Here is a 26,860-nt window from a genome sequence, read left to right on the forward strand (position 1 = left end):
TGTCGGTTTATGTAGGCCACCGTGGACACGTTGTCCGACTGCACCTGAACAGCCCGATCCTGTAGAATGCGTGCTGCTTGCAGAAAAGCAAACATGGCCCTTAGCTCCAGGATGTTTATTGGGAGAAGGGATTCTAGATTTAACCACCTTCCCTGAAAGGTTTCCCCCAGAGCGACTGCTTCCCAACCTCTTAGACTTGCATCTGTGGTTAAAAGGATCCAGTCCTGAATTCCGAACCTTCGGCCTTCTAGAAGGTGCGTAAGTTGTAGCCACCAGAGGAGTGAAATCCTGGCTTTCGGAGACTGGCGTATCCTCTTGTGCATGTATAGGTGAGAGCCCGACCACTGGTCCAATAGATCCAGCTGAAAAGGTCGAGCATGAAACCTGCCGTACTGCAGAGCCTCGTAGGCGGCAACCATCTTCCCCAGAAGGCGGATGCATTGATAAACCGATACCCGGGTAGCCCATAAGACATCCCGAACCATTGTTTGAATCACCAATGCCTTCTCCACTGGGAGAAAAACCCTCTGCACTTCTGTGTCGAGGATCATTCCCAGGAAAGACAGCCTCCTTGTCGGCTCCAAATCAGACTTTGGAAGGTTCAGGATCCAACCGTACTTCATGAGCAGCTGCGTCATGAGCGCGATGGATCGCAACAGCCTCTCCCTGGACGATGCCTTGATCAGGAGATCGTCCAGATATGGAATTATGTTCACCCCCTGCTTGCGGAGGAGAACCATCATCTCCGCCATCACCTTGGTGCTGTGGAGGGGCCAAACGGCAGCGCCTGGAACTGATAGTGATCGTCCAACAGTGCAAACCTGAGATATGCCTGGTGCGGCGACAAAATGGGAATGTGGAGGTAAGCATCCTTGATGTCCGGCGACACCAGGAACTCCCCCTCAGTCAGTCCTGAGATGACAGCTCTCAGAGATTCCATCTTGAATTTGAACTCCTTGAGATAAGGGTTCAAAGATTTTAAGTTTAGAATAGTCCGTACTGAACCATCCGGTTTTGGTACTACAAAAAGGTTCGAATAATAACCCTTGTTCCACTGTTGAGGTGGAACTGGAACAATGGACCTCTGACACCATCAATTATATTCTGCCCGCCAACAGAGCTGGCAAGCCTGACTTGACTAAAACAGTGAGGTGGGGGACCTTGAAACGCCAGTCTGTACCCCCTGGACACAATGTCCAGGACCCAGGGGTCAAGACCAGAAGACACCCAAACATGGCTGAACTGCCGGAGTCTTGCCCCCACCTGACCTTCCTCCAGGCCTGGCTGTCCACCGTCATGCGGAGGACCTAGAGGTATCAGAAGCGGGATTCTGGGCTTGGAAACCTGCGGGAGCAGGTTTCTTTCCCTTGGCACGACCACCTCTGAAGAAGGTATTCAAAGGCTTGTTCTTTCTAGACCTCGCGGGCCGAAAGGACTGTGACGTGGCTGGTGTAAAAGGCTTCTTCGAAGCCGATGCAGCTGAGGGGAGAAAGGTAGACTTACCCGCGGTAGCCGTGGCAATCCACGCATCCAGCACCTCCCCAAAGAGAGCCTGGCCTGTATAGGGTAGGCCCTCCACACCCTTCCTGGATTCCGAGTCTGTAGACCATTGGCGCAGCCAGAGACCCTTGCAAGCCGAGAAGGACATGGAGGAGATCCCGGCAGCCATGGAACCCAGGTCTTTCATGGAATCTACCAGTAATCCTGCAGAATCCTGAATATGGCGTAAAAATAAATCAACGTCACCTGTATCCATCGTAGTCGATTCCTCCTGCAGAGTGATTGACCACCTGGTAATAGCTTTTGCAATCCAAGCACAGGCTATATTAGGCCGTAATATAGCCCCGGAAGCCGTGTAAATGGATTTTAGCGTAGCATCCACCTTGCGATCCGTCGGGTCCTTCCATGCGGTAGATCCCAAGACTTGCAATACCACCTGTTTAGACAGCCTGGTGACAGAGGCGTCCACTATCGGCGGGGACTCCCATCTTTTTCTATCTTCCTCTGGGAAGGGAAAAGCAACCAAGACACTCTTAGGGATCTGAAATTTCTTTTCTGGAGTTTCCCAGGCCTTTTCAAAGATAGCGTTTAATTCTTTGGATGCCGGGAAGGTGAGGGGGGGGGGGGGCTTCTTATCAGTAAAAAAGGCCTCCTCCACCTGCACAGGCGCTGTGTCAGGAAATAAGAATTTACTCACCGGTAATTCTCTTTCTCGCAATCCGTAGTGGATGCTGGGACTCCGTAAGGACCATGGGGAATAGCGGCTCCGCAAGAGACTGGGCACAACTAAAAGAAAGCTTTTGGTCTAACTGGTGTGCACTGGCTCCTCCCACTATGACCCTCCTCCAGACTTCAGTTAGGATACTGTGCCCGGAAGAGCCGACACAATAAGGAAGGATTTTGAATCCCGGGTAAGACTCATACCAGCCACACCGTATAACTCTTGATACAATACCCAGTTAACAGTATGACAACAACTGAGCCTCTCAACAGATAGCTCAACAATAACCCTTTAGTTAAACAATATCTATATACAAGTATTGCAAACAATCCGCACTTGGGATGGGCGCCCAGCATCCACTACGGACTACGAGAAATAGAATTACCGGTGAGTAAATTCTTATTTTCTCTGACGTCCTAAGTGGATGCTGGGACTCCGTAAGGAACATGGGGATTATACCAAAGCTCCCAAACGGGCGGGAGAGTGCGGATGACTCTGCAGCACCGAATGGGCAAACTCTAGGTCCTCCTCAGCCAGGGTGTCAAACTTGTAGAATTTAGCAAATGTGTTTGACCCCGACCAAGTAGCTGCTCGGCAAAGTTGTAGAGCCGAGACACCTCGGGCAGCCGCCCAAGAAGAGCCCACCTTCCTCGTGAAATGGGCTTTCACTGATCTAGGATGCGGCAGTCCAGCCGCAGAATGTGCAAGCTGAATCGTACTACAGATCCAGCGAGCAATAGTCTGCTTTGAAGCAGGTGCACCCAACTTGTTGGGCGCATACAGGATAAATAGCGAGTCAGTCTTCCTGACTCCAGCTGTCATGGAAACATACATTTTGAGGGCCCTGACTACGTCCAACAACTTGGAAGCCTCCAAGTATTTTGTAGCCGCAGGCACCACGATAGGTTGGTTCAGATGAAAAGCTGATACCACCTTAGGGAGAAACTGGGGACGAGTCCTCAATTCTGCCCTATCCATATGGAAAATCAGATAAGGGCTTTTACATGACAAAGCCGCCAATTCTGATACACGCCTGGCCGAAGCCAAGGCCAACAACATGACCACTTTCCACGTGAGATATTTCAATTCCACGGTTTTAAGTGGCTCAAACCAATGTGACTTTAGGAAATCCAACACCACGTTGAGATCCCAAGGTGCCACTGGAGGCACAAAAGGGGGATGAATATGCAGCACCCCCTTAACAAAAGTCTGAACTTCAGGTAGTGAAGCCAATTCTCTCTGGAAGAAAATCGATAGAGCCGAAATCTGGACCTTAATTGAACCCAATTTGAGGCCCATAGTCACCCCTGACTATAGGAAGTGCAGAAAACGGCCCAGCTGAAATTCCTCCGTTGGGGCCTTCCTGGCCTCACACCACGCAACATATTTTCGCCAAATGCGGTGATAATGGTTTGTGGTCACTTCTTTCCTAGCTTTAATCAGCGTAGGAATGACTTCCTCCGGAATGCCCTTTTCCTTCAGGATCCGGTGTTCAACCGCCATGCCGTCAAACGCAGCCGCGGTAAGTCTTGTAACATACAGGGCCCCTGCTGCAGCAGGTCCTGTCTGAGCGGCAGAGGCCATGGGTCCTCTGAGATCATCTCTTGAAGTTCCGGGTACCAAGCTCTTCTTGGCCAATCCGGAACAATGAGTATAGTTCTTACTCCTCTTCTCCTTATAATCCTCAGTACCTTTGGTATGAGAGGAAGAGGAGGGAACACATAAACCGACCGGTACACCCACGGTGTCACTAGAGCGTCCACAGCTATCGCCTGAGGGTCTCTTGACCTGGCGCAATATCTTTCTAGCTTTTTGTTTAGGCGGGACGCTATCATGTCCACCTGTGGCTTTTCCCAGCGGTTACAATCAGTTGGAAGACTTCCGGATGAAGTCCCCACTCTCCCGGGTGGAGGTAGTGTCTGCTGAGGAAGTCTGCTTCCCAGTTGTCCACTCCCGGGATGAACACTGCTGACAGTGCTAACACGTGATTTTCCGCCCATCGGAGAATCCTTGTGCCTTCTGCCATCGCCGTCCTGCTTCTTGTGCCGCCCTGTCGGTTTACATGGGCGACTGCCGTGATGTTGTCTGACTGGATCAGTACCGGCTGGTTTTGTAGCAGGGGTTTTGCCTGACTTAGGGCATTGAAAATGGCCCTCAGTTCCAGAATATTTATGTGTAGGGAAGTCTCCTGACTTGACCATAGTCCTTGGAAGTTTCTTCCCTGTGTGACTGCCCCCCAGCCTCGAAGGCTGGCATCCGTGGTCACCAGGACCCAATCCTGTATGCCGAATCTGCGGCCCTCTTGAAGATGAGCACTCTGCAGCCACCACAGCAGGGACACCCTGATCCTTGGAGACAGGGTTATCAGCCGATGCATCTGAAGATGCGATCCGGACCACTTGTCTAACAGGTCCCACTTCGTAGGAAGCTACCATCTTTCCCAGGATCCGCGTGCAGGGATGCACCGACACCTGTTTTGGTTTTAGGAGGCCTCTGACTAGAGAAGACAGCTCCTTGGCCTTCTCCTCCGGGAGAAACACTTTTTTCTGTTCTGTGTCCAGAACCATCCGCAGGAACAGTAGACGTGTCGTAGGGACCAGCTGTGACTTTGGAATATTTAGAATCCAGCCGTGCTGTTGTAGCACCTCCCGAGATGGTGCTACCCCGACCAACAACTGCTCCCTGGACCTCGCCTTTATCAGGAGATCGTCCAAATACGGGATAATTAAAACTCCCTTCTTTCGAAGGAGTATCATCATTTCGGCCATTACCTTGGTAAATACCCTCGGAGCCGTGGATAGACCAAACGGCAACGTCTGGAATTGGTAATGACAATCCTGTACCACAAACCTGAGGTACTCCTGGTGAGGATGGTAAATGGGGACATGCAGGTAAGCATCCTTGATGTCCAGTGATACCATGTAATCCCCCTCGTCCAGGCTTGCAATAACCGCCCTGAGCGATTCCATCTTGAACTTGAATTTTTTTTATATACGTGTTCAAGGATTTCAAATTTAAAATGGGTCTCACCGAACCGTCCGGTTTCGGTACCACAAACATTGTGGAATAGTAGCCCCGTCCTTGTTGAAGTAGGGGCACCTTGACTATCACCTGCTGGGAATACAGCTTGCGAATTGCCTCTAACACTGCCTCCCTGCCTGAGGGAGTTGTTGGCAAGGCAGATTAGAGGAAACGGCAGGGGGGGGGGGGGGGGGGGAAGACGTCTCGACTGATCGCTGAAGTTTTTGAGACGGGCCCCCACCGTACCTGGCTCCGCCTGTGGAGCCCCAGCGTCATGCGGTGGACTTGGAGGAAGCGGGGGAGGACTTTTGTTCCTGGGAACCGGCTGTATGCTGCAGCTTTTTCCCTCTACCTCTGGGCAGAAAGGACGCGCCTTTAACCCGCTTACCCTTATGGGGCCGAAAGGACTGTACCTGATAATACGGTGCTTTCTTTGGCTGCGAGGGAACATGGGGTAAAAATGCAGACTTCCCAGCTGTTGCTGTGGAAACGATGTCCGAGAGACCATCCCCGAACAACTCCTCACTTCCATGTGCCTTTTAGAATCTGCATCACCTGTCCACTGCCGAGTCCATAACCCTCTCCTGGCAGTAATGGACATTGCACTTATTTTAGATGCCAGCCGGCAAATATCCCTCTGTGCATCTCTCATGTATAAGACTGCGTCTTTAATATGATCTACGTTTAGCAATATAGTGTCCCTGTCTAGGGTATCAATATTTTCCAACAGGGAATCTGACCACGCAGCTACAGCACTGCACATCCATGCTGAAGCAATAGCTGGTCTCAGTATAATACCTGTGTGTGTATATACAGACTTCAGGATAGCCTCCTGCTTTCTATCAGCAGGTTCCTTTAGGGCGGCCGTATCCGGAGACGGTAGTGCCACCTTCTTTGACAAGCGTGTGAGCGCTTTATCCACCCTAGGGGATGTTTCCCAACGTGACCTATCCTCTGGCGGGAAAGGGTACGCCATTAGTAACCTTTTAGAAATTACCAGTTTCTTATCGGGGGAAGCCCACGCTTCTTCACACACTTCATTTAATTCCTCAGATGGAGGAAAAACTACTGGTAGTTTTTTCTCTCCAAACATAATACCCTTTTTTGTGGTACCGGGGGTAACATCAGAAATGTGCAACACATTTTTCATTGCCTCAATCATGTAACGTGTGGCCCTATTGGAAGTTACATTAGTCTCATCGTCGTCGACACTGGAGTCAGTATCCGTGTCGACATCTGTGTCTGCCATCTGAGGTAGCGGGCGTTTTAGAGCCCCTGATGGCTTTTGAGACGCCTGGGAAGGCACAGGCTGAGAAGCCGGCTATCCCATATTTGGTATGTCGTCAAACCTTTTATGTAAGGAGTCGACACTGTCGCGAAATTCCTTCCACATAACCATCCACTCAGGTGTCGGCCCCGCAGGGGGTGACATCACATTTATCGGCATCTGCTCCGCCTCCACATAAGCCTCCTCATCAAATTTTTACGCCTATGTAGCCTTCCTGACTATATATGGTGTAGATTTGCCAGCCAAGGTGTATTATATTGCCCTCAGGGTGCCCCCCCCCCCCCAGCGCCCTGCACCCATCAGTGACCGGAGTGTGAGGTGTGCATGAGGAGCAATGGCGCACAGCTGCAGTGCTGTGCGCTACCTTGTTGTAGACAGAAGTCTTCTGCCGCCGATTTTCTGGACCACTTCTTGCTTCTGGCTCTGTAAGGGGGACGGCGGCGCGGCTCTGGGACCGAACGATCGAGGTCGGGTCCTGTGTTCGATCCCTCTGGAGCTAATGGTGTCCAGTAGCCTAAGAAGCTCAAGCTATCTCCAGTCAGGTAGGTTCGCTTCTTCTCCCCTTAGTCCCTCGCTGCAGTGAGTCTGTTGCCAGCAGATCTCACTGTAAAATAAAAAACCTAAATATACTTTCTTTCTAGAAGCTCAGGAGAGCCCCTAGTGTGCATCCAGCTCAGCCGGGCACAAGATTCTAACTGAAGTCTGGAGGAGGGTCATAGTGTCAGGAGCCAGTGCACACCAGTTAGACCAAAAGCTTTCTTTTAGTTGTGCCCAGTCTTCTGCGGAGCCGCTATTCCCCATGGTCCTTACGGAGTCCCAGCATCCACTTAGGACGTCAGAGAAATATGTAATATATCCCTCACAGCTGCAATCAACTGCACCCCCTTAGCAAGTGATGCTGTTCCCCTCGACACATTCCAGTCACCGTCTGCAGTATCAGAGTTTGTGTCCGTGACATCCTGCGTAAGCAATGCAAGTGCATGTTTATGAGAATGTACCGCAGGGGACCCCGAGGAAGCAGTATCAGACCACACAACCATAGAGGATTGTAGGATCTGAGTGGCATGCTCAGTCCTAGCAACCCTGTCAGAAATCTGAGAAATAGTCCCCCTCAGAGAGACTAACCATTCTGGTTCTCTAGCAGGGATCTGTGCTAAGACAGTGCAATCCTGATTACATGGAATGGAGTCCTCCTAGGAAGACAAATCCTCGGCAGCATATGAAAAAGTGTCCCTAGACATGTTGCACACACACTCAAACACCCCACAGACACACAGGGTATTATGAAGACAGAGTTTCCCCCCAAGAATGGCAGAAAGACACAGAGATTGGAGCCACAGCGCTATCAAAGGTATAGGGAGACCCTAACCAGCGCAGACTGTGTCCCTTAATAGGTGACACAGCCTGTATACAGTAAACTCCCCCCTACCTTGAACAACACCCTTGGTACCGTACATATAGCTGGAGATTGCACTGGAGGGACCTGGTTCCACTTGTAGTAAGAGCAGGCAGGAGAAAATGGCGCTGAACGCTGCTGACCACTTTTCTGACCACTTTTCAATAGCATTACTCACCCACGTACACAGGCAATGGTAGGCCTGAGTAATGTCCCATTAGCCACATAAATAGATTTGAATGTATTCTCTAACTTGCGGTCTGCCGGCTCTTTTAGTGAAGCCGTCCCAGACCAGGGAGAATCACCTTTTTTGTTAACCGTGACAAGGCACTGTCTAAAACAGGGGGTGACTCCCACCTTTTCCTGTACTCTGCAGGGAACGGGCACGCTACCTGAATTCTTTTAGGAATCTGAAATTTCTTTTAAGGGTTTGCCCAGACTCCCTCAAATAAACTGTTCAGTTCATGAGATGGAGGAAAAGTTACATTAAAGCTTCTATTCTTTATAAAAGTAAGCCTTCTCCTGTGGTAAAGGAGGGGTCTCCGTAACTTCTAAGACTTCCTGTATAGCCACAATCATGTATTGAATGTTTTTCGCTAATTTTGGATCTATTCCCCTGGAATCACTAGTGTCGACATAGGAATCAGAGTCCGTGTCGGTATCAGTTTGTACTATTTGTGCAAATGACTTTTTATGTGACCCAGTGGGGTACCCTGTGGATGAAAAAGCAGAACTACTAAAAATCACATCTCCCACGGATTTTCTCCAGGTTTCTGCAGGAGACTCAGACTTATCCAATCTCTCACTGATATGATTCACACTATCACGTAATTCTTTCACCCATTCAGGTTCATGGTGTGCCGGCAGAGCCACCACATAATAACTCTGTGTCCGTAAAATGGCTCCCCTCAGGGGAAGAGCTCCCTGCCTCAGACATGTCACACACATACACAAACCCCCCACAGACACTCCGGGGCTTATAGGGGTCAGAACCACAGTAAAATCTGCCAGCAGGACACAGAAAAGGGCTTGCCAGTTCACAACTCAGCACCAGTGACTAAAATCCGTGTCATGTAAAATGTCTAGAGACCCTTAGTGCTTTTACAATGTCAAATTGTATAATTGAGCACCAATATACACTCTGCCCCCCCTTTTTTTCAGCCTGATACTTGTTCAGAAGTGGAAGAGGACCAGCGTTTCTTCCCCTGCAGTCTGCCTGGAGAAAATGGCGCTGAGCAGTGTGCTGGCTGACTGAGGAGGAAACCCCACCCCCTGTAATGGCACATTTCCCCTCAGAAATGATCACAATACTTTTTATACTGGCGGGGGCGTAGGACTTTGCCACGGCATCATATGCTACATTTAGCCAGTTAAAGAGTAGGTTTCATGCTGCCCAGCCCCCCCGTGCCTGTGTTATGGAGAGCATGTTCGAGCAGCGTTCCCGCCCGCTGCGCGGTACCTTGAGCCGTCACGAAGACCTGAGGTCCCTCTTGCAAATCTCCGGTAATATTACTTACCTGTCTTCTGACTCTGTTATGGGGGTGACTGCGTGCTGTGGGAGTGAGCGCATAGCCGCAGCTAGTGTTCAGTACCCTTCAGGAGCCAATGGTGTCCTGTCAGGCAGAAGCAGAGCCATGAAACTATTCAGGAAGTTGGTTCCTACTTCTTCCCCTTAAGTACCACGAAGCACGGAGACTGTTGCCAGCAGTCTCCCCGAAAATAAAAAACATAACAAAGTATTTTAGTGAAACTCAGTAGAGCTCCACTAGAGTGCGACCAGTCTGCCTGGGCACATTTTCTAAACTGAGGTCTGGAGGAGTGGCATAGAGGGAAAAGCCAGTTCACACTCTGAAAAAGTCTTAAAGTGCCCATGGCTCCTGCGGAACCATCTATACCCCATGGTACTGAAGTGGACCCCCAGCATCCTCTAGGACGTATGAGAAAATGTGTTAGTCAATATAGTCACTATACTAATTTGTGCAATGTACATAATTTGTTAATTTAGAAGAAACACCCTCAGCTGTCGCATGCTGAACTTAAGTAAGGATCTTGTCGGGGACAAATGTAATTTTTGATAGCCCAAGACTGTGACTCAAGAATCCTGGCTAATTCCCAGTAACATGCGTAAAGCTAAATCAAAGACACTGTCATAATCAAGAGACCATTAGGTAAGGAATAATCATCCCTCTTCTTGAATCAATTAACACACAATATAAATATTACACAACAGTTTTGGATTTCCATTGTTGCACTTGGGACTAAGCTGGCGCCACTTATATGTTTTTCACATATCAGTTGGGAGGTGGGGAACCAGAATTATCTGGATCAATATTACATTACTGAACAATAACTGGTTACCTTCTGTATCTCTGGAAAGGGCCATAAAGTTAAATAAGTTTTGTTAATTGAGGTGAATTACTTGGTGCACATTCGTAGGACTGTACCTCTTGCTGGCTTTCCTCCTGGCCCATTGCTATAGGCTGTGTCACCAGAACTCCGAGCAATGTAGCCCAGGTCTCCTCAAACTGCGTGCGACTGGTCCATCCTACAATTCAGGTGGGATATGTCAGAAGAAAAGTGTGAGGAATATATAGAAATACAACAGGAGAATAAGGTCACATAATTATAGTTACAGTTAAGTAGAAAATCAATGTGTTTACATAAATGTCAAGCACGGACAGAAGGGAGAATTAAGAGAGGAGGGGCCCCAATTGCAGCATCCGTGTGGACCCCCTCTACTCTCCCAGTCTACTGCGATGTCCAGGAACCTGGGCGCATGCCATATTCTAGTGCAGGCATTCCCAACCACGGTCCTCAAGGCACACCAACAGTGCAGGTTTTAGTGATATCCAGGCTTCAGCACAGGTGACTTAATTAGTAGCTCAGTTATTTTGATTTAACCATCTGTGCTGAAGCCTGGATATCACTAAAACCTGCACTGTTGGTGTGCCTTGAGGACCGTGGTTGGGAATGCCTGTTCTAGTGGATTCTCTGCAAATCTTCATGAAAATGGTGCCAGAATACCCAATAAATAAGTATGGCTTAACTCAGACATCTTGGGTGGCGGTGAACTCGACAGAGAGGTGGCCTAAAGGTGCAGGAGGAGCAGTGTGTCCCCCCCTCCCCCACACATTCTTGATACACCAATGCACGGACAATGTTATTGGTGCTCTTGTAAAAACAAGGATTTTAATACCTACCGGTAAATCCTTTTCTCTTAGTCCGTAGAGGATGCTGGGGACTCCAAAAGGACCATGGGGTATAGACGGGATCCGCAGGAGACATGGGCACTTTAAGACTTTAAATGGGTGTGAACTGGCTCCTCCCTCTATGCCTCTCCTCCAGACCTCAGTTATAGGAACTGTGCTCAGAGGAGACAGACATTTCGAGGAAAAGGATTTTGTTAAACTAAGGGTGAGATACCTACCAGCTTACACCACCACACACCGTACAACATGGCCTGTAACTACAACCAGTTAACAGCGTGAACCAAAACGATCAGCAACAGGCTGACCTTAACCAAAACACAACCATTGTGTAACATAAGCAATAACCGTTAACAAGTACTGCAGATAGACGGGCGACCAGCATCCTCTACGGACTAAGAGAAAAGGATTTACCAGTAGGTATTAAAAATAGGATTTTTGTACTTACCAGGTAAATCCTTTTCTTTGAATCCATAGGGGGCACTGGAGTACTCTTGGGATATGGACGGCTTCCGCAGGAACAGGGCACTGAATATTTAAATTTAGAACTCTCCACCCTTCCATATCCCAGAGTACCTCAGTGTTTTTTACTGAGCCGAACAGGAGCTATAGAGAGGTTGAACAATGGAGAATTACATATAACATAACAGACAACAATAAAGTTGACACATAACGTTACTGACAACTAAACAGTTGACACCATAACCGATAGAACTTGATAATTTGAACCAGTCGGTGAGAGAGTGTTACCATAAGATCCCCTGAACTTACCACAAACCAGGTAAAACTGCTCTGGGTGGACGTCCAGTGCCCCCTATGGATTCAAAGAAAAGGATTTACCTGGTAAGTACCAAAATCCTATTTTCTTTTTCATCCACTAGGGGTCACTGGAGTACTCTTGGGACGTACCAAAGCTTCCCCCGTGGGCGGGATAGCTGTTTGGCATCTGTAACACTAGGCGGCCAAAGCTAGATGCTGATGCCGCAAACGTATCAAACTTGTAAAAGCGCACATACGTGTGCACTGATGACCATGTAGCCGCACGGCAAAGCTGCGTCGTAGAAGCTCCACGACCAGCTGCCCATGAAGTTCCCACAGAACGTGTGGAATGAGCTGTTACTGATGTAGGCGGCTGTAACCTAGCATGAAGGTAAGCCTGACGTATGGTCAGTTTTATCCATCTGGATAAGGTCTGCTTAGAAGCTAGCCAACCCATCTTGGCAGCATCATAGAGAACAAACAACGTATCCGTCTTACGAACAGTAGAAGTTCGGGATACATAAACACGTAACGCGCGTACCACATCCAAAGTTCCAGAATCTTCTGTTAACACAGGAACTACTATTGGTTGATTGATGTGAAAAGATGACACTACCTTTGGTAAGAAAGCGGGATTCGTCTGAAGTTCCGCTCTGTCATCATGAAACACCAAATACGGTGGCTTGCATGACAAGGCACCCAAATCTGAAACACGCCTTGCTGAAGCTAAGGCTAGGAGAAAAATTGTTTTCCAAGTGAGAAATTTAATATCCACTTGTTGTAATCGTTCAAAATATGAAAACTGTAAGAAATCTAAAACCAGATTCAAGTCCCATGGCGCTGTAGCTGGAATGAATGGAGGTTGTACTCTGAGGACACCTTGCAGAAAGGTGTGTACAGACGGCAATAGAGCCAATCGTCTTTGAAAGTAAATTGACAAAGCAGATACCTGCACCTTTAGTGTAGATAAACGCAGTCCTCCATCTAACCCAGTCTGTAGAAATTATCCAATTCCAGGCGCCGAACCGTTTTCCTGCGGTTAGATTGTGTACTTTGAGCCACCAGAGTAGAGATACCCCGGCCCGTGGCGACAACCTCACCCTGTGGTGAATCTGCAGATGCGAGCCCGACCACTGTGCAAGCACATCCAGTTGAAAAGTACGTGGGTGAAATCTTCCGAACTGAAGCGCTTCGAAAGCCGCCACCATTGTGCCTAAGAGGCGAATGCACAAATGTACCGAGACTGTGCGTGGTTTGAGCACTAATTGTACCAGATGACGAATAATCCGTACTTTCTGTTCTGGTAGGTAAATTCTTTGATTTACTGTATCGAGAATCATACCTAGGAATTGAAGTCGTTGAGAGGGAATTAGATGTGATTTCTTGAAGTTGACAATCCAACCGTGCTGAACCAGTACATTGTACGTTAGCAACGCATGTTGGAGGAGCATCTGTTGAGACGGAGCTTTGATGAGCAGATCGTCCAAATACGGAACTATTATCACTCCCAGGGATCGGAGATGAGCTATCATCACAGACATCACCTTGGTGAATACCCGAGGCGCTGACGAGAGGCCAAACGGTAGAGCCTGAAACTGCCGTATCGCAAAACGCAAGAACCTCTGATGAGGTGGCCAAATTGGAATGTGTAAGTACGCATCCTTGAGATCTAGCGCAATCATGAATTCCTGTGGCTCTAAACCTGCAATTACTGACCGCAGAGATTCCATCTTGAAACTGTAGTAAGTGACGTACTGATTCAGACCCTTTAAGTTCAATATTGGCCTGACGGAGCCATCCGGCTTTGTTACCACAAACAGACTGGAATAATAACCCTGACCTTGTTGTTGTACAGGGTCCGGAATCAAAACTGCTGAATCCAGCAGGGACTGAATGGCAATTTGCAGAACCGCCCTCTTGTTGTCCGACAGAGGCAGTCCTGTCTTGAAAAACCGCAGTGGCGGGAAACAGTTGAACGCTATTTTGTAACATTTTAACACTAAATTGCGGATCCACCCATCTGTGGATGTCTGGAACCATGCCAAATGGAACGTCTGAAGGCGTGCTCCCACAATTGGAGATTCGAGATGGGCTGGGAGCCCGTCATGCCACTGGCTTGTCGGTGACCTTAGCGTTCTGACGACTGCTGTTGGTTTGTTGGAAACCACGTCCTCGACCTCGTCTACCAGGCGTGGCTGTTCCTCTACCACGGCCTCGAAAGGGCTGAGGTCTAAAGGATTTGAACGCCGGGCCAGAGTATTTCCTTCTAGGTACCGTTGGAGGCGATGGTAGGAAAACAGATCTTCCTCCCGTGGCCTCAGAAATCCATTTGTCCAATTCAGGACGAAACAACTTCTCGCCACCGTAAGGTAACGCCTCTATACCTCTTTTTACCTCTGCTTCCGCTTGCCAAGAACGCAGCCAGAGTGCTCGTCGTACTGTAACTAGCGACGAAGAAATACGAGAAGTGAGTAGTACAGACGTCAGTAGAAGCTGTACAAAGATACTCAGCAGCTTCACAGATTTGATCAGCGAGAAGTATAAGGTGATCATCATGTAGGGTAGACTTGAGTTCTGTTATCTACACTATTAGCGCCTTAGTGACCCAAATGCCAACCAACCCAGGTCTAAGCAGCACTCCTGCTGCTATATACATGGACTTTAGCATAGTTTGTATTTTACGGTCTGAAGGGTCTTTAAGCATAGTAGCAGTTGGTACTGATACAGTTTATTTCTTTGTAAGTTTGACACAATCCATTGGCGGATTCTCCCATGTACATGTTACCGACTCTGGAAACGGGTAACTAGACTTAAATCTGCGAGGTATAGAAAACCGTTTATCTGGATTCTTTCGTGTTTCTACTAACATCTTATTAAGAGATTCCGAAACAGGAAAACACATTGGAGATTTCTTTCGTTTAGTAAAGACGACTTCATAATTTGTCAGAGGCTCCTCAGTTTCTGTAAACTTCAGAGACTGACGCACCGCTCTGATGAGATTATCAATACCTGGGCTGTTAATATCATCACTATCTGACTGCTGGTCCACTTCCCCCTCCTCACCCTCATCTTGCGCAGTGAGGTCTGGCATGGAACCGTCAGAATGCAACATAGCAGAAACTGGTAAATCATAAGACATCTGAAATGTATCCCGTCTACCCAAAATGGATTTGGACTTTTGGCAAGGCTGAGACGCCTCCGGTAGTTCTGGCGGTCTCACCGTAGACTCAGATCTTGCCGCTTCCCGCTCTTGTCGAGCGGCGGCCAATTCTGATTGCAACCCAGCCATTACATTGGCTAGCATTTCCCATGGAGGGTCCGGGGAGGAAACCGGCTTCAAAACCGAGCAGAAATTGTATTCGTAGCTGAATTCACAAAACATACTGTACAAGTGGTAGATCCATCCGGTAACACACTGTTGCAGACTTTGCAGTGAAACTGCTTTTTTGCTTTTGCTGGTGCCTTACTCATTATGGAGACAGACAATACAATATACAAAGACAGACAACTTGCACGACTCAGTAAAATAGTACTAAGGTGTGTGTGATATATATATCTGGCCAAGTGCAGTGCACGTGGCCAGTACTATATGAAATCTGATCCCAAATTCCCACTAACACCCCTGCGCCTCCGGTGGAGTAGAGATGTAGGACAGGAACGTTCTGGAATCACAACAGGAAGCATGGTTAAAATGGCCCCCATGCCATGCTTACAGTATAATCACAGTACAGGTTATAATCTTGTGAAACACATATATAACCTGGGATAGTGTTAATAAAGGCTTAATAGCCTATGCTGTCGTATTATCTATGCAGCCTATATACTGCTGCTGCCCCCACCGTGCAGCTGCATGTGCTGTGAAACTCCCCCGCCCCTCTGTGCTCCGTGTACTGGAACACCGGGGCGCGACTAGAGAGAGCTGGGTAGCGGGAGCCGGGGAACGGGAATCGGGTAGCGCGCTCCATCGAGCCGTGAAGCGGCTTATATGAATGAAAGAACATGCGGCCGGCGCGGCAGGACATCAATCAGCGGCCGCGGCGGGCGGCTTACATAGCGGCGGGCGGCGCTTCACAGAAACAGTGTCCCCACACAGCGGGGCGGCAGCTCCCGTCCCCCAACATACCTGGACGCCTGTGGTGAGGGCTATGACGGGGCTTCTCTGCAAGCTCCGTCCAGCCTTTTCTGCAGGTAGTCTGCACTTGGCTGTGAGGGTGCTCTGTAGTGAGGACCGACACGCCACAGCTGCTTGCAGCAGCTTCCACTATCCCGGACCCTTGCCTTTTGGAAGGGGGGAAGGGATGTGGATAAAGTGAAAAATAAAAAATCAAATAAAAATATATTCAAAAGAAGTGTGGAAGCTCCACACTAGCCTGTTGCTACTTCGAGCACAGAAAAAACACTGGGGTACTCTGGGATATGGAAGGGTGGAGAGTTCTAAATTTAAATATTCAGTGCCCTGTTCCTGCGGAAGCCGTCCATATCCCAAGAGTACTCCAGTGACCCCTAGTGGATGAAAAATAAATCCTATTTTCTCCTTCGTCCTAGAGGATGCTGGGGACTCCAAAAGGACCATGGGGTTTATACCAAAGCTCCAGACTGGGCGGGAGAATGCGGATGACTGCAGCACTGATTGAGCAAACATGAGGTCCTCATCAGCGAGTGTATCAAACTTAGAGAATTTTGCAAAAGTGTTTGAACCTGACCAAGTAGCTGCTGGGTAAAGTTGTAATGCCGAGACACCCCGGGCAGCCGCCCAAGACGAACCCACCTTCCTAGTGGAATGGGCCTTCACCGAATTCGGTAACGGCAATCCAGCCACAGAATGGGCATGCTGAATCGTATTACAGATCCAGCGTGCAATAGTCTGCTTAGAAGCAGGAGCCCCAACCTTGTTGGAAGCATACAGGACAAACAGCTCCTCTGTTTTCCTGATACGAGCCGTTCTGGCTACATAAATTTTCAAAGCTCTGACCACATCGAGCGACTTAGAAACAGCCAAGACTTCAGTAGCCCACAGGTACCACAATAGGTTGGTTCATGTGAAACGAAGAAACCACCTTTGGGAGAAATTGTTGACGAGTCCTCAATTCCGCTCTATCAATATGGAAACCAAAGTAGGGGCTTTTGTGAGACAACGCCGCCAACTCTGATACCCGCCTTGCGGACGCCAAGGCCAATAGCATGACCACTTTCCAAGTGAGAAATTTCAACTCAACCTTTTGTAAAGGTTCAAACCAATGTGACGTAAGGAACCGTAACACCACGTTAAGGTCCCATGGAGCCACAAATGGAGGCTGGATGTGTAGTACCCTTTTTTACGAAAGTCTGTAATTCTGGAAGCGAGGCCAATTCCTTTTGAAAGAAAATAGATAAGGCCGAAATCTGCACTTTAATGGAGCCTAACTTTAGGCTCGCATCCACACCTGCTTGCAAAAAATGGAGAAAACGACCTAGCTGAAATTTTTCTGTAGGCGCCTTCTTGGATTCGCACCAAGACACATATTTTCTCCAAATACGGTATAATACTTCGCCGTTACCTCCTTCCTAGCTTTCAGTAAAGTCGGAATGACCTCTTCGGGAATACCCTTTCGAGCTAGGATTTGGCATTCAATCGCCATGCTGTCAAACGCAACTGCGGTAAGTCTTGGAACACGCACGGTCTTTGCTGTAATAGATCCTCTCTCAGAGGAAGAGGCCAGGGATTTCCTATGAGTAATTCCTGAAGATCCGGATACCAGGCCCTCCGTGGCCAATCTGGAACAATGAGTATCGCCCGCGCCCTTGTTCTTCTTATGATCCTTAACACCTTTGGGATGAGTGGAAGTGGAGGGGAACATAGACCGACTGAAACACCCACGGTGTCACCAGAGCGTCCACTGCTATTGCTTAAGGGTCCCTCGACCTGGAACAATATGTCTGAAACTTCTTGTTCAGGCGAGACACCATCATGTCTATTTGAGGCAGTCCCCAACGACTTGTCACTTCTGCAAAGACCTCTTGATGAAGACCCCACTCTCCTGGATGGAGATCGTCTCTGCTGAGGAAGTCTGCTTCCCAGTTGTCCACGCCTGGAATGAAGACAGCTGACAGAGCGCTTGCATGTTTTTCGGCGCAGCGAAGAATCCTTGTGGCCTCCGCCATCGCCGTTCTGCTCCTTGTTCCGCCCTTGCGGTTTATGTGCGCCACCGCTGTTATGTTGTCCGACTGAATCAGGACAGGTAGGCCGCGAAGGAGATGTTCTGCTTGTAGGAGGCCGTTGTAAATGGACCTTAATTCCAGAATGTTTCTTGGCTTGACCATTTTCCCTGGAAATTTCCCCCGTGTGACTGCTCCCCAACCTCGGAGACTCGTATCCGTGGTTACCAGGATCCAATCCTGGATCCCGAACCTGCGATCCTCTAGAAGGTGAGAACTTTGGAGCCACCACAGGAGAGAAATCCTGGCCCTGGGGGGATAGGCTTATCCTCCGGTGCATGTGTAGATGGGACCCGGACCACTTGTCCAACAGGTCCCACTGAAAAGTCCTGGCATGAAACCTGACAAACGGAATGGCCTCGTAGGCCGCCACCATTTCCCCCAGCACTCGAGTGCATTGATGAATCGACACTATTGCCGGTTTCAGAAGCTCCTTGACCATTTTCGGGATTTCCAGAGCTTTTTCCAATGGAAGAAAAACTCTCTGAACATCCGTGTCCAGAACCATGCCCAAGAACGACAGACTGGAGGGGGGGGGGGTTATGGTGTCAGTCGACATAAAGGATGCTTACCTACATGTCCCCATTTATCCTCCTCATCAGGTACGCCTGATGAGGAGGACAAATGGGGACATGTAGGTAAGCATCCTTTATGTCGACTGACACCATAAACCCCCCCCCCCCCCCTCCCCTCCAGACTGGAGATCACCGCTCGGAGAGATTCCATATTGAATTTGAAACTACTCAAAAACAGACTGAGGGATTTTAAGTTCAGAATCGGTCTGACCGAGCCATCCGGCTTCGGGACCACAAACAGGCTTGAATAAAACCCTTCTCCCCGTTGTGATGGGGGTACCTCGACAATGACTCGCTGCTGACACAGCTATTGCATTGCTGCACACACTACCTCTCTTTCCAGAAGAGAAGCTGACAAGGCCGATTTGAAAAATCGGTGTGGAGGCACGTCTTGAAACTCCAGTTTGTATCCTTGGTCACAATTTCCAGCACCCAAGGATCCAGGCCCGAGAGAACCCAGACCTGACTGAAGATGAGCCCCCACTGGTGAGGACTCCCTGCAGGGGAGCCCCAGCGTCATGCGGTGGACTTAGCAGAAGCCGGGGAGGACTTCTGCTCCTGGGAGCCTGCCACAGCCGGCGATCTTTTTCCCTTACCTCTTGCCGCAAGGAAGGAAGGATGATCCACGTCCTATCCGGAATTTTTGTGACCGAAAGGACTGCATCTGGTATTGAGGCGTTTTCTTTTGCTGTGGAGGAACAAAGGCAGAAAAGAGGACTTACCCGCGGTAGCTGTAGAAACCAGGTCCGCGAGGCCTTCACCAAATAAACTCCACCCTTATAGGGCAGAGTCTCTATAGCCTTCTTAGAATCAGCATCACCATTCCATTGATGAGTCCACAACGCCCTCCTAGCCGAGATTGCCATGGCATTGGCCCTTGATCCCAAGAGGCCAACATCTCTCGCAGTCTCCTTTAGATAAACTGCAGCGTCCCTGATATGACCTAGTGTCAAAAGCACGCTATCCCTATCCAGGGTGTCCAATTCAGGTGACAAGGTATCTGCCCACTTTTCAATCGCGTTACTCACCCAAGCCGATGCCACGGCCGGCCTGAGCAGCGTCCCCGTCGTAACATACATAGATTTCAAGGTAGCTTCCTGCCTACGATCAGCAGGATCGTTAAGGGCTGCCGTTTCAGGGGACGGTAGTGCCACCTTCTCAGACAATTGCGCTAGAGCTTTGTCTACCATGGGTGTTGACTCCCACCTAACCCTATCCTGAGAAGGAAACGGATATGCCATAGCAATTCTCCTGAGAATCTGCCACCTCTGGTCTGGAGTTTCCCAGGCCCTTTCAAAAAGAGCGTTCAGTTCATGAGAGGGAGGAAATGTTACCTCCGGTTTCTTCCCCTTAAGCATACAGACCCTTGTCTCAGGGACAACGGGGTCTTCCGTGATATGTAACACGTCTTTTATCGCCACAATCATGTATTGAATACTCTTAGCCACCCTAGGGTGCAACTTTGCATCATTATAGTCGACACTGGAGTCGGAATCCGTGTCTGCTATCTGGGTAAATGAACGTTTCTGAGACCCCGAGGGGGTATGAGTGTGTGGCACCACCTCTCCCATGGATTGTCTCCATGCTTGGTTCTGAGACTCCGATTTGTCCAACCTCTTATGCAACAATGCCACACTTTTATTTAAAACACTTCACATCTCAACCCAATCAGCAGTCGGTGGTGCCGACCGAGTAACTCCCTCATTCTGTTCAGCCCCCACGCGAGTCTCCTCCTGGGCATAGCATTCAGCTTCTGCCATGCCGACACACGCATACTGACACCCCCAAACACACTGGGCTAAAGGGGTCAGACCCACAGTAAGGCCTTTCAGAGAGACAGAGAAGGAGTTTGCCAGCTCACACCCAGCGCCCCACCGGTCTGAAGAATTAAACAATGCCCCAGACCTATAAGTTACTGTTTTATAATAATAACCAACACCAAATTTTCGTGCCCCCCCCTTGTTTTTAACACCCTGTTACTTGTGACAGCAGTGAAGGGCCAGGAGCAGCGTCTCTACAGCAAGCTGTGGAGAGAAAATGGCGCTGGTCAGAGCTGGAGAAAGAAGCCCCGCCCCCTACATGGCACGCTTATGTCCCGCATTTTTTTTTATACTGGCGGGGGTCTCCTAACAGTGCCTCCCCACTGTATATACATGCCAGTCCTTATTTTTTAGGTTTTTATTGCTGCCCAGGGCGCACCCCTGCGCCCTGCACCCATGTAGTGCCTGTGTGTGCGGGAGCAATGGCACACAGCGCGACCACTGCGCGGTACCTCAGGAAGACTGAAGTCTTCTGCCGCCTTCACTGAAGTCCTCTTTGCTTCGGTTACTCACCTGTCTTATTTCTTCAGTCTCTGTGAGGGGGACGGCGGCGCGGCTCCGGGAACGAGCAGCTAGGTGACCCAATTGATCAGACCCTCTGGAGCTAATGGTGTCCAGTAGCCCAAGAAGCAGAGCCTTTCAACTCACAGAAATAGGTCTGCATCTCTCCCCTCAGCCCCACGATGCAGGGAGCCTGTTGCCAGCAGCGCTCCCTGAAAATAAAAAACCTAACAAAAGTCTTTTTAGAGAAACTCAGTAGAGCTCCCCTAGTGTGTGACCAGTCTCCTCTGGGCACAGAATCTAGCTGAGGTCTGGAGGAGGGGCATAGAGGGAGGAGCCAGTTCACACCCATTTAAAGTCTTAAAGTGCCCATGTCTCCTGCGGATCCAGTCTATACCCCATGGTCCTTTTGGAGTCCCCAGCATCCTCTAGGACGAAGGAGAAAAATAAGATTTTACTTACCGATAAATCTATTTCTCGTAGTCCGTAGTGGATGCTGGGGACTCCGTCAGGACCATGGGGGAATAGCGGGCTCCGCAGGAGACAGGGCACATCTAAAAAAGCTTTTAGGTCACATGGTGTGTACTGGCTCCTCCCCCTATGACCCTCCTCCAAGCCTCAGTTAGGTACTGTGCCCGGACGAGCGTACACAATAAGGAAGGATCTTGAATCCCGGGTAAGACTCATACCAGCCACACCAATCACACCGTACAACTTGTGATCTGAACCCAGTTAACAGTATGATAACAATGAAGTAGCCTCTAAAAAAGATGGCTCACAACAATAATAACCCGATTTTTGTAACAATAACTATGTACAAGTAATGCAGACAATCCGCACTTGGGATGGGCGCCCAGCATCCACTACGGACTACGAGAAATAGATTTATCGGTAAGTAAAATCTTATTTTCTCTAACGTCCTAGTGGATGCTGGGGACTCCGTCAGGACCATGGGGATTATACCAAAGCTCCCAAACGGGCGGGAGAGTGCGGGTGACTCTGCAGCACCGAATGAGAGAACTCCAGGTCCTCCTCAGCCAGGGTATCAAATTTGTAGAATTTTACAAACGTGTTCCCCCCTGACCACGTAGCTGCTCGGCAAAATTTTAAAGCCGAGACCCCCTCGGGCATCCGCCCAAGATGAACCCACCTTCCTTGTGGAATGGGCATTGACAGATTTTGGCTGTGGCAGGCCTGCCACAGACTGTGCAAGCTGAATTGTACTACAAATCCAACGAGCAATAGTCTGCTTAGAAGCAGGAGCACCCATCTTTTGGGGTGCATACAATATAAACAGCAAGTCAGACTTTCTGACTCCAGCCGTCCTGGAAATATATATATATATATATATATATATATATATCTATATATTTTTAGGGCCCCGACAACGTCTAGCAACTTGGAGTCCTCCAAGTCCCTAGTAGCCGCAGGCACCACAATATGTTGTTTCAGGTGAAACGCTGACACCACCTTAGGAAGAAACTGGGGACGAGTCCGCAGTTCTGCCTTGTCCGACTGGAAAAACAAATATGGGCTTTTTTAAGACAAAGCCCCCAATTCTGACAATCGTCTGGCCGAGGCCAGGGCCACAACATGGTCACTTTCCATGTGAGATATTTCAAATCCACAGATTTGAGCGGTTCAAACCAATATGATTTTAGGAATCCCAACACTACGTTGAGATCCCACGGTGCCACTGGAGGCACACAAGGGGCTGTATATGCAATACTCCCTTGACAAACGTCTGGACTTCAGGAATTGAAGCCAATTTTTTCTGGAAGAAAATCTACAGGGCCGAAACTTGAACCTTAATGGACCCCAATTTGAGGCTCATAGACACTCCTGTTTTCAGGAAGTGCAGAAATCGACCTAGTCGAAATTTTTTTCGTGGGGCCTTCCTGGCCTCACCCACGCAATATATTTTCACCACATGTGGTGATAACGTTGTACGGTCACCTCCTTCCTGGCTTTGACCAGGGTAGGTATGACTTCTTCCGGAATGCCTTTTCCCTTAGGATCCGGCGTTCAAACCGCCATGCCGTCAAACGCAGTCGCGGTAAGTCTTGGAACAGACAAGGTCCCTGCTGGAGCAGGTCCTTTCTTAGAGGCAGATGCCACGGTTCCTCTTGGAACAGACATGGTTCTTGCTGAAAGCAAATCCCATCTTAGCTCCCGAGGCCATTAGTCCTCTGTGAGCATCTCTTGAAGTTCCGGGTACCAAGTCCCTCTTGGCCAATCCGGAGCCACGAGTATAGTTCTTACTCCTCTACGTCTTATAATTCTCAATACCTTGGTTATGAGAAACAGAGGAGGGAACACATACACCGACTGTTACACCCACGGTGTTACCAGGACGTCCACAGCTATCGCCTGAAGGTCTCGTGACCTGGCGCAATACCTGTCACGTTTTTTGTTCGGGCGGGACGCCATCATGTCCACCTTTGGTCTTTCCCAACGGTTCACAATCATGCGGAAAACTTCCCGATGAAGTTCCCACTCTCCCGGGTGGAGGTCGTGCCTGCTGAGGAAGTCTGCTTCCCAGTCATCCACTCCCGGAATGAACACTGCTGACAGTGCTAACACATGATTTTCCGCCTAGCGAAAAATCCTTGCAGTTTTGACCACTGCCCTCCTGCTTCTTGTGCCGCCCTTTCTGTTTACGTGGGCGACTGCCGTGATGTTATCCCACTGGATCAATACCGGCTGACCTTGAAGCAGAGGCCTTGCTAAACTTAGAGCATTATAAATTTGCTCTTAGCTCCAGTATATTTATGTGGAGAGAATTCTCCAGACTTGATCACACTCCCTGGAAATTTTTTCCCTGTGTGACTGCTCCCCAGCCTCTCAGGCTGGCCTCCGTGGTTACCAGCATCCAATCCTGAATGCCGAATCTGCGGCCCTCTAGAAGATGAGCACTCTGTAATCACCACAGGAGAGACACCCTTGTCCTTGGATATAGGGTTATCCGCTGATGCATCTGAAGATGCGATCCGGACCATTTGTCCAGCAGATCCCACTGAAGAGTTCTTGCGTGAAATCTGCCGAATGGAATTGCTTCGTAATAAGCCACCATTTTTACCAGGACTCTTGTGCAATGATGCACTGACACTTTTCCTGGTTTTAGGAGGATCCCGATTAGCTCGGATAACTCCCTGGCTTTCTCCTCTGGGAGAAACACCTTTTTCTGGACTGTGTCCAGAATCATCCCTAGGAACAGTAGACGTGTCCTCGGAAAAGCTACGATTTTGGAATATTTAGAATCCACTCGTGCTGTCGTAGAACTATTAAAGATAGTGCTACTCCGACCTCCAACTGTTCTCTGGACCTTGCCCTTATCAGGAAAGCGTCCAAGTTTCTTTTAAGAAGAATCATCATTTCGGCCATTACCTTGGTAAAGACCCGGGGCGCCGTGGACAATCCAAACGGCAGCGTCTGAACTGATAGTGACAGTTCTGTACCACGAACCTGAAGTACCCTTGGTGAGAAGGGCAAATTTGGACATGTAGGTAAATGTCCCTGATATCCAGTGACACCATCTCATCCCCTTCTTCCTGGTTCGCTATCACTGCTCTGAGTGACTCCATCTTGATTTGAACGCTTGTATGTAAGTGTTCAAATATTTCAGATCTCACCGAGCCGTTTGGCTTCAGTACCACAATATAGTGTGGAATAATACCCCCTCCCTTGTTGTAGGATGGGTACTTTGATTATCACCTGCTGGGAATACAGCTTGTGAATTGTTTCCAATACTGCCTCCCTGTCGGAGGTAGACGTTGGTAAAACAGACTTCCGGAACTTGTGAGGAGGAGACGTCTCGAATTTCCAATGTACACCTGGGATACTACATGTAGGATCCAGGAGTCCCCTTGCGAGTGAGCCCACTGCGTGCTGAAAATCTTGAGATGACTCCCTACCGCACCTGAGTCCGCTTGTACTGCCCCAGCGTCATGCTGCGGACTTGGCAGAAGCTGTGAATGGCTTCTGTTCCTGGGAATGGGCTGCTTGCTGCAGTCTTCTTCCCGTTCCTCTACCCCTGGGCAGATATGACTGGCCTTTGCCCGCCTGCCCGTATGGGGACGAAAGGACTGAGACTGAAAAGACTGTGTCCTTTTCTGCTGAGATGTGACTCGGGGAACAAAAGGTGGATTTTTCAGCTGTTGCCATGGCCACCAGGTCCGATGGACCGCCCCTTTATACGGCAATACTTCCATGTGCCGTCTGGAATCTGCCTCACCTGACCACTGTCGTGTCTTCGTCTGGCAGATATGGACATCACATTTACTCTTGATGCCAGAATGCAAATATCCCTCTGCGCATCACGCATATATAGAAATGCATCCTTAAAATGCTCTATAGACAATAAAATCTTGTCCCTGTCAAGGGTATCAAAATTTTCAGTCAGGAAATCCGACCAAGCCCCCTCAGCGCTGCACATCCAGTCTGAGGCGATTGCTGGTCGTAGTATAACACCAGTATGTGTGTATATACTTCTTAGGCTATTTTTCAGCTTCCTATCAGCTGGCTCCTTGAGGGCGGCCGTATCTGGAGACGGTAACGCCACTTGTTTTATAAGCGTGTGAGCGCCTTATCCACCCTAAGGTGTGTTTCCCAACTCGCCCTTACTTCTGGCGGGAAAGGGTATACCGCCCATAACTTTTTATCGGAGGAACCCCACGTATCATCACACACTTCATTTAATTTATCTGATTCAGGCAAAACTACAAGTAGTTTATTCACACCCTACAAAATACCCTTATTTGTGGTACTTGTAGTATCAGAAATATGTAACACCTTCCTCATGCCCTTAACATGTAACGTGTGGCCCTAAAGGAAAATACGTTTGTTTCTTCACCGTCGACACTGGAGTCAGTGTCCGTGAGGTAAATGGGCGTTTTTACAAGCCCCTGACGGTGTCTGAGACGCCTGGACAGGTACTAATTTGTTTGCCGGTCGTCTCATGTCGTCAACCGGCTCGCAGCGTGTTGACATGATCACGTACTTCCACAAGTAAGCCATCCATTCCGGTGTCGACTCCCTAGAGAGTGACATCACCATTACAGGCAATTTGCTCCGCCTCCTCACCAACATTTTCCTCATACATGTCGACACACACGTACCGACATACAGCACCCACACAGGGAATGCTCTGATAGAGGACAGGACCCACTAGCCCTTTGGGGAGACAGAGGGAGAGTTTGCCAGCACACACCAAAATGCTATAATTATACAGGGACAACCTTTATAAAAGTGTTCCTCCCTTATAGCATTTAATATATATTTATATCGCCAAATCAGTGCCCCCCCTCTCTGTTTTAACCCTGTTTCTGTAGTGCAGTGCAGGGGAGAGCATGGGAGCCTTCCCTTCAGCCTTTCTGTGAGGGAAAATGGCGCTGTGTGCTGAGGAGAATAAGCTCCGCCCCCTTTTCGGCAGGTTTTTTCTCCCGGTTTTTAAGAACTGGCCTGGGTTAAAATACATACATATAGCCTTAATGGCTATATGTGATGTATTTATTTTGCCAATAAGGTACTTATATTGCTGCCCAGGGCGCCCCCAGCAGCGCCCTGCACCCTCCGTGACTAGGTCAGTGAGCCGTGTGACAACAATGGCGCACAGCTGCAGTGCTGTGCGCTACCTTCATGAAGACTGTGAAGTCTTCTGCCGCCTGTTTCCGGACCTCCGTTCTGCCGTCTTCTTCAGCGTCTGTAAGGGGGATCGGCGGCGCGGCTCCGGGACGAACCCCAGGCTGACCTGTGTTCCGACTCCCTCTGGAGCTCAGTGTCCAGTAGCCTAAGATCCCAATCCATCCTGCACGCAGGTGAGTTGGAGATCTCTCCCCTAAGTCCCTCGTTGCAGTGATCCTGTTGCCAGCAGGAATCA

General features: G+C 49.1%; 1 protein-coding gene across 4 annotated transcripts in view; it reads right to left on the reverse strand.

Moving 5' to 3' along the window:
* HTT (huntingtin) overlaps positions 1-26,860 on the reverse strand; it is a 517,727-nt gene that overhangs the window by 131,219 nt on the left and 359,648 nt on the right. For all 4 annotated transcript variants that reach the window (XM_063924321.1, XM_063924312.1, XM_063924303.1 and 1 more), the window contains one exon: positions 10,371-10,471. In XM_063924321.1, the coding sequence (XP_063780391.1) occupies positions 10,371-10,471 (101 nt within the window). The remainder of the gene's footprint in view (positions 1-10,370; positions 10,472-26,860) is intronic.

The sequence above is a fragment of the Pseudophryne corroboree genome, chromosome 1 (assembly GCF_028390025.1).
Source record: "Pseudophryne corroboree isolate aPseCor3 chromosome 1, aPseCor3.hap2, whole genome shotgun sequence".
In the NCBI taxonomy this organism is placed as follows: Eukaryota; Metazoa; Chordata; class Amphibia; order Anura; family Myobatrachidae; genus Pseudophryne; species Pseudophryne corroboree.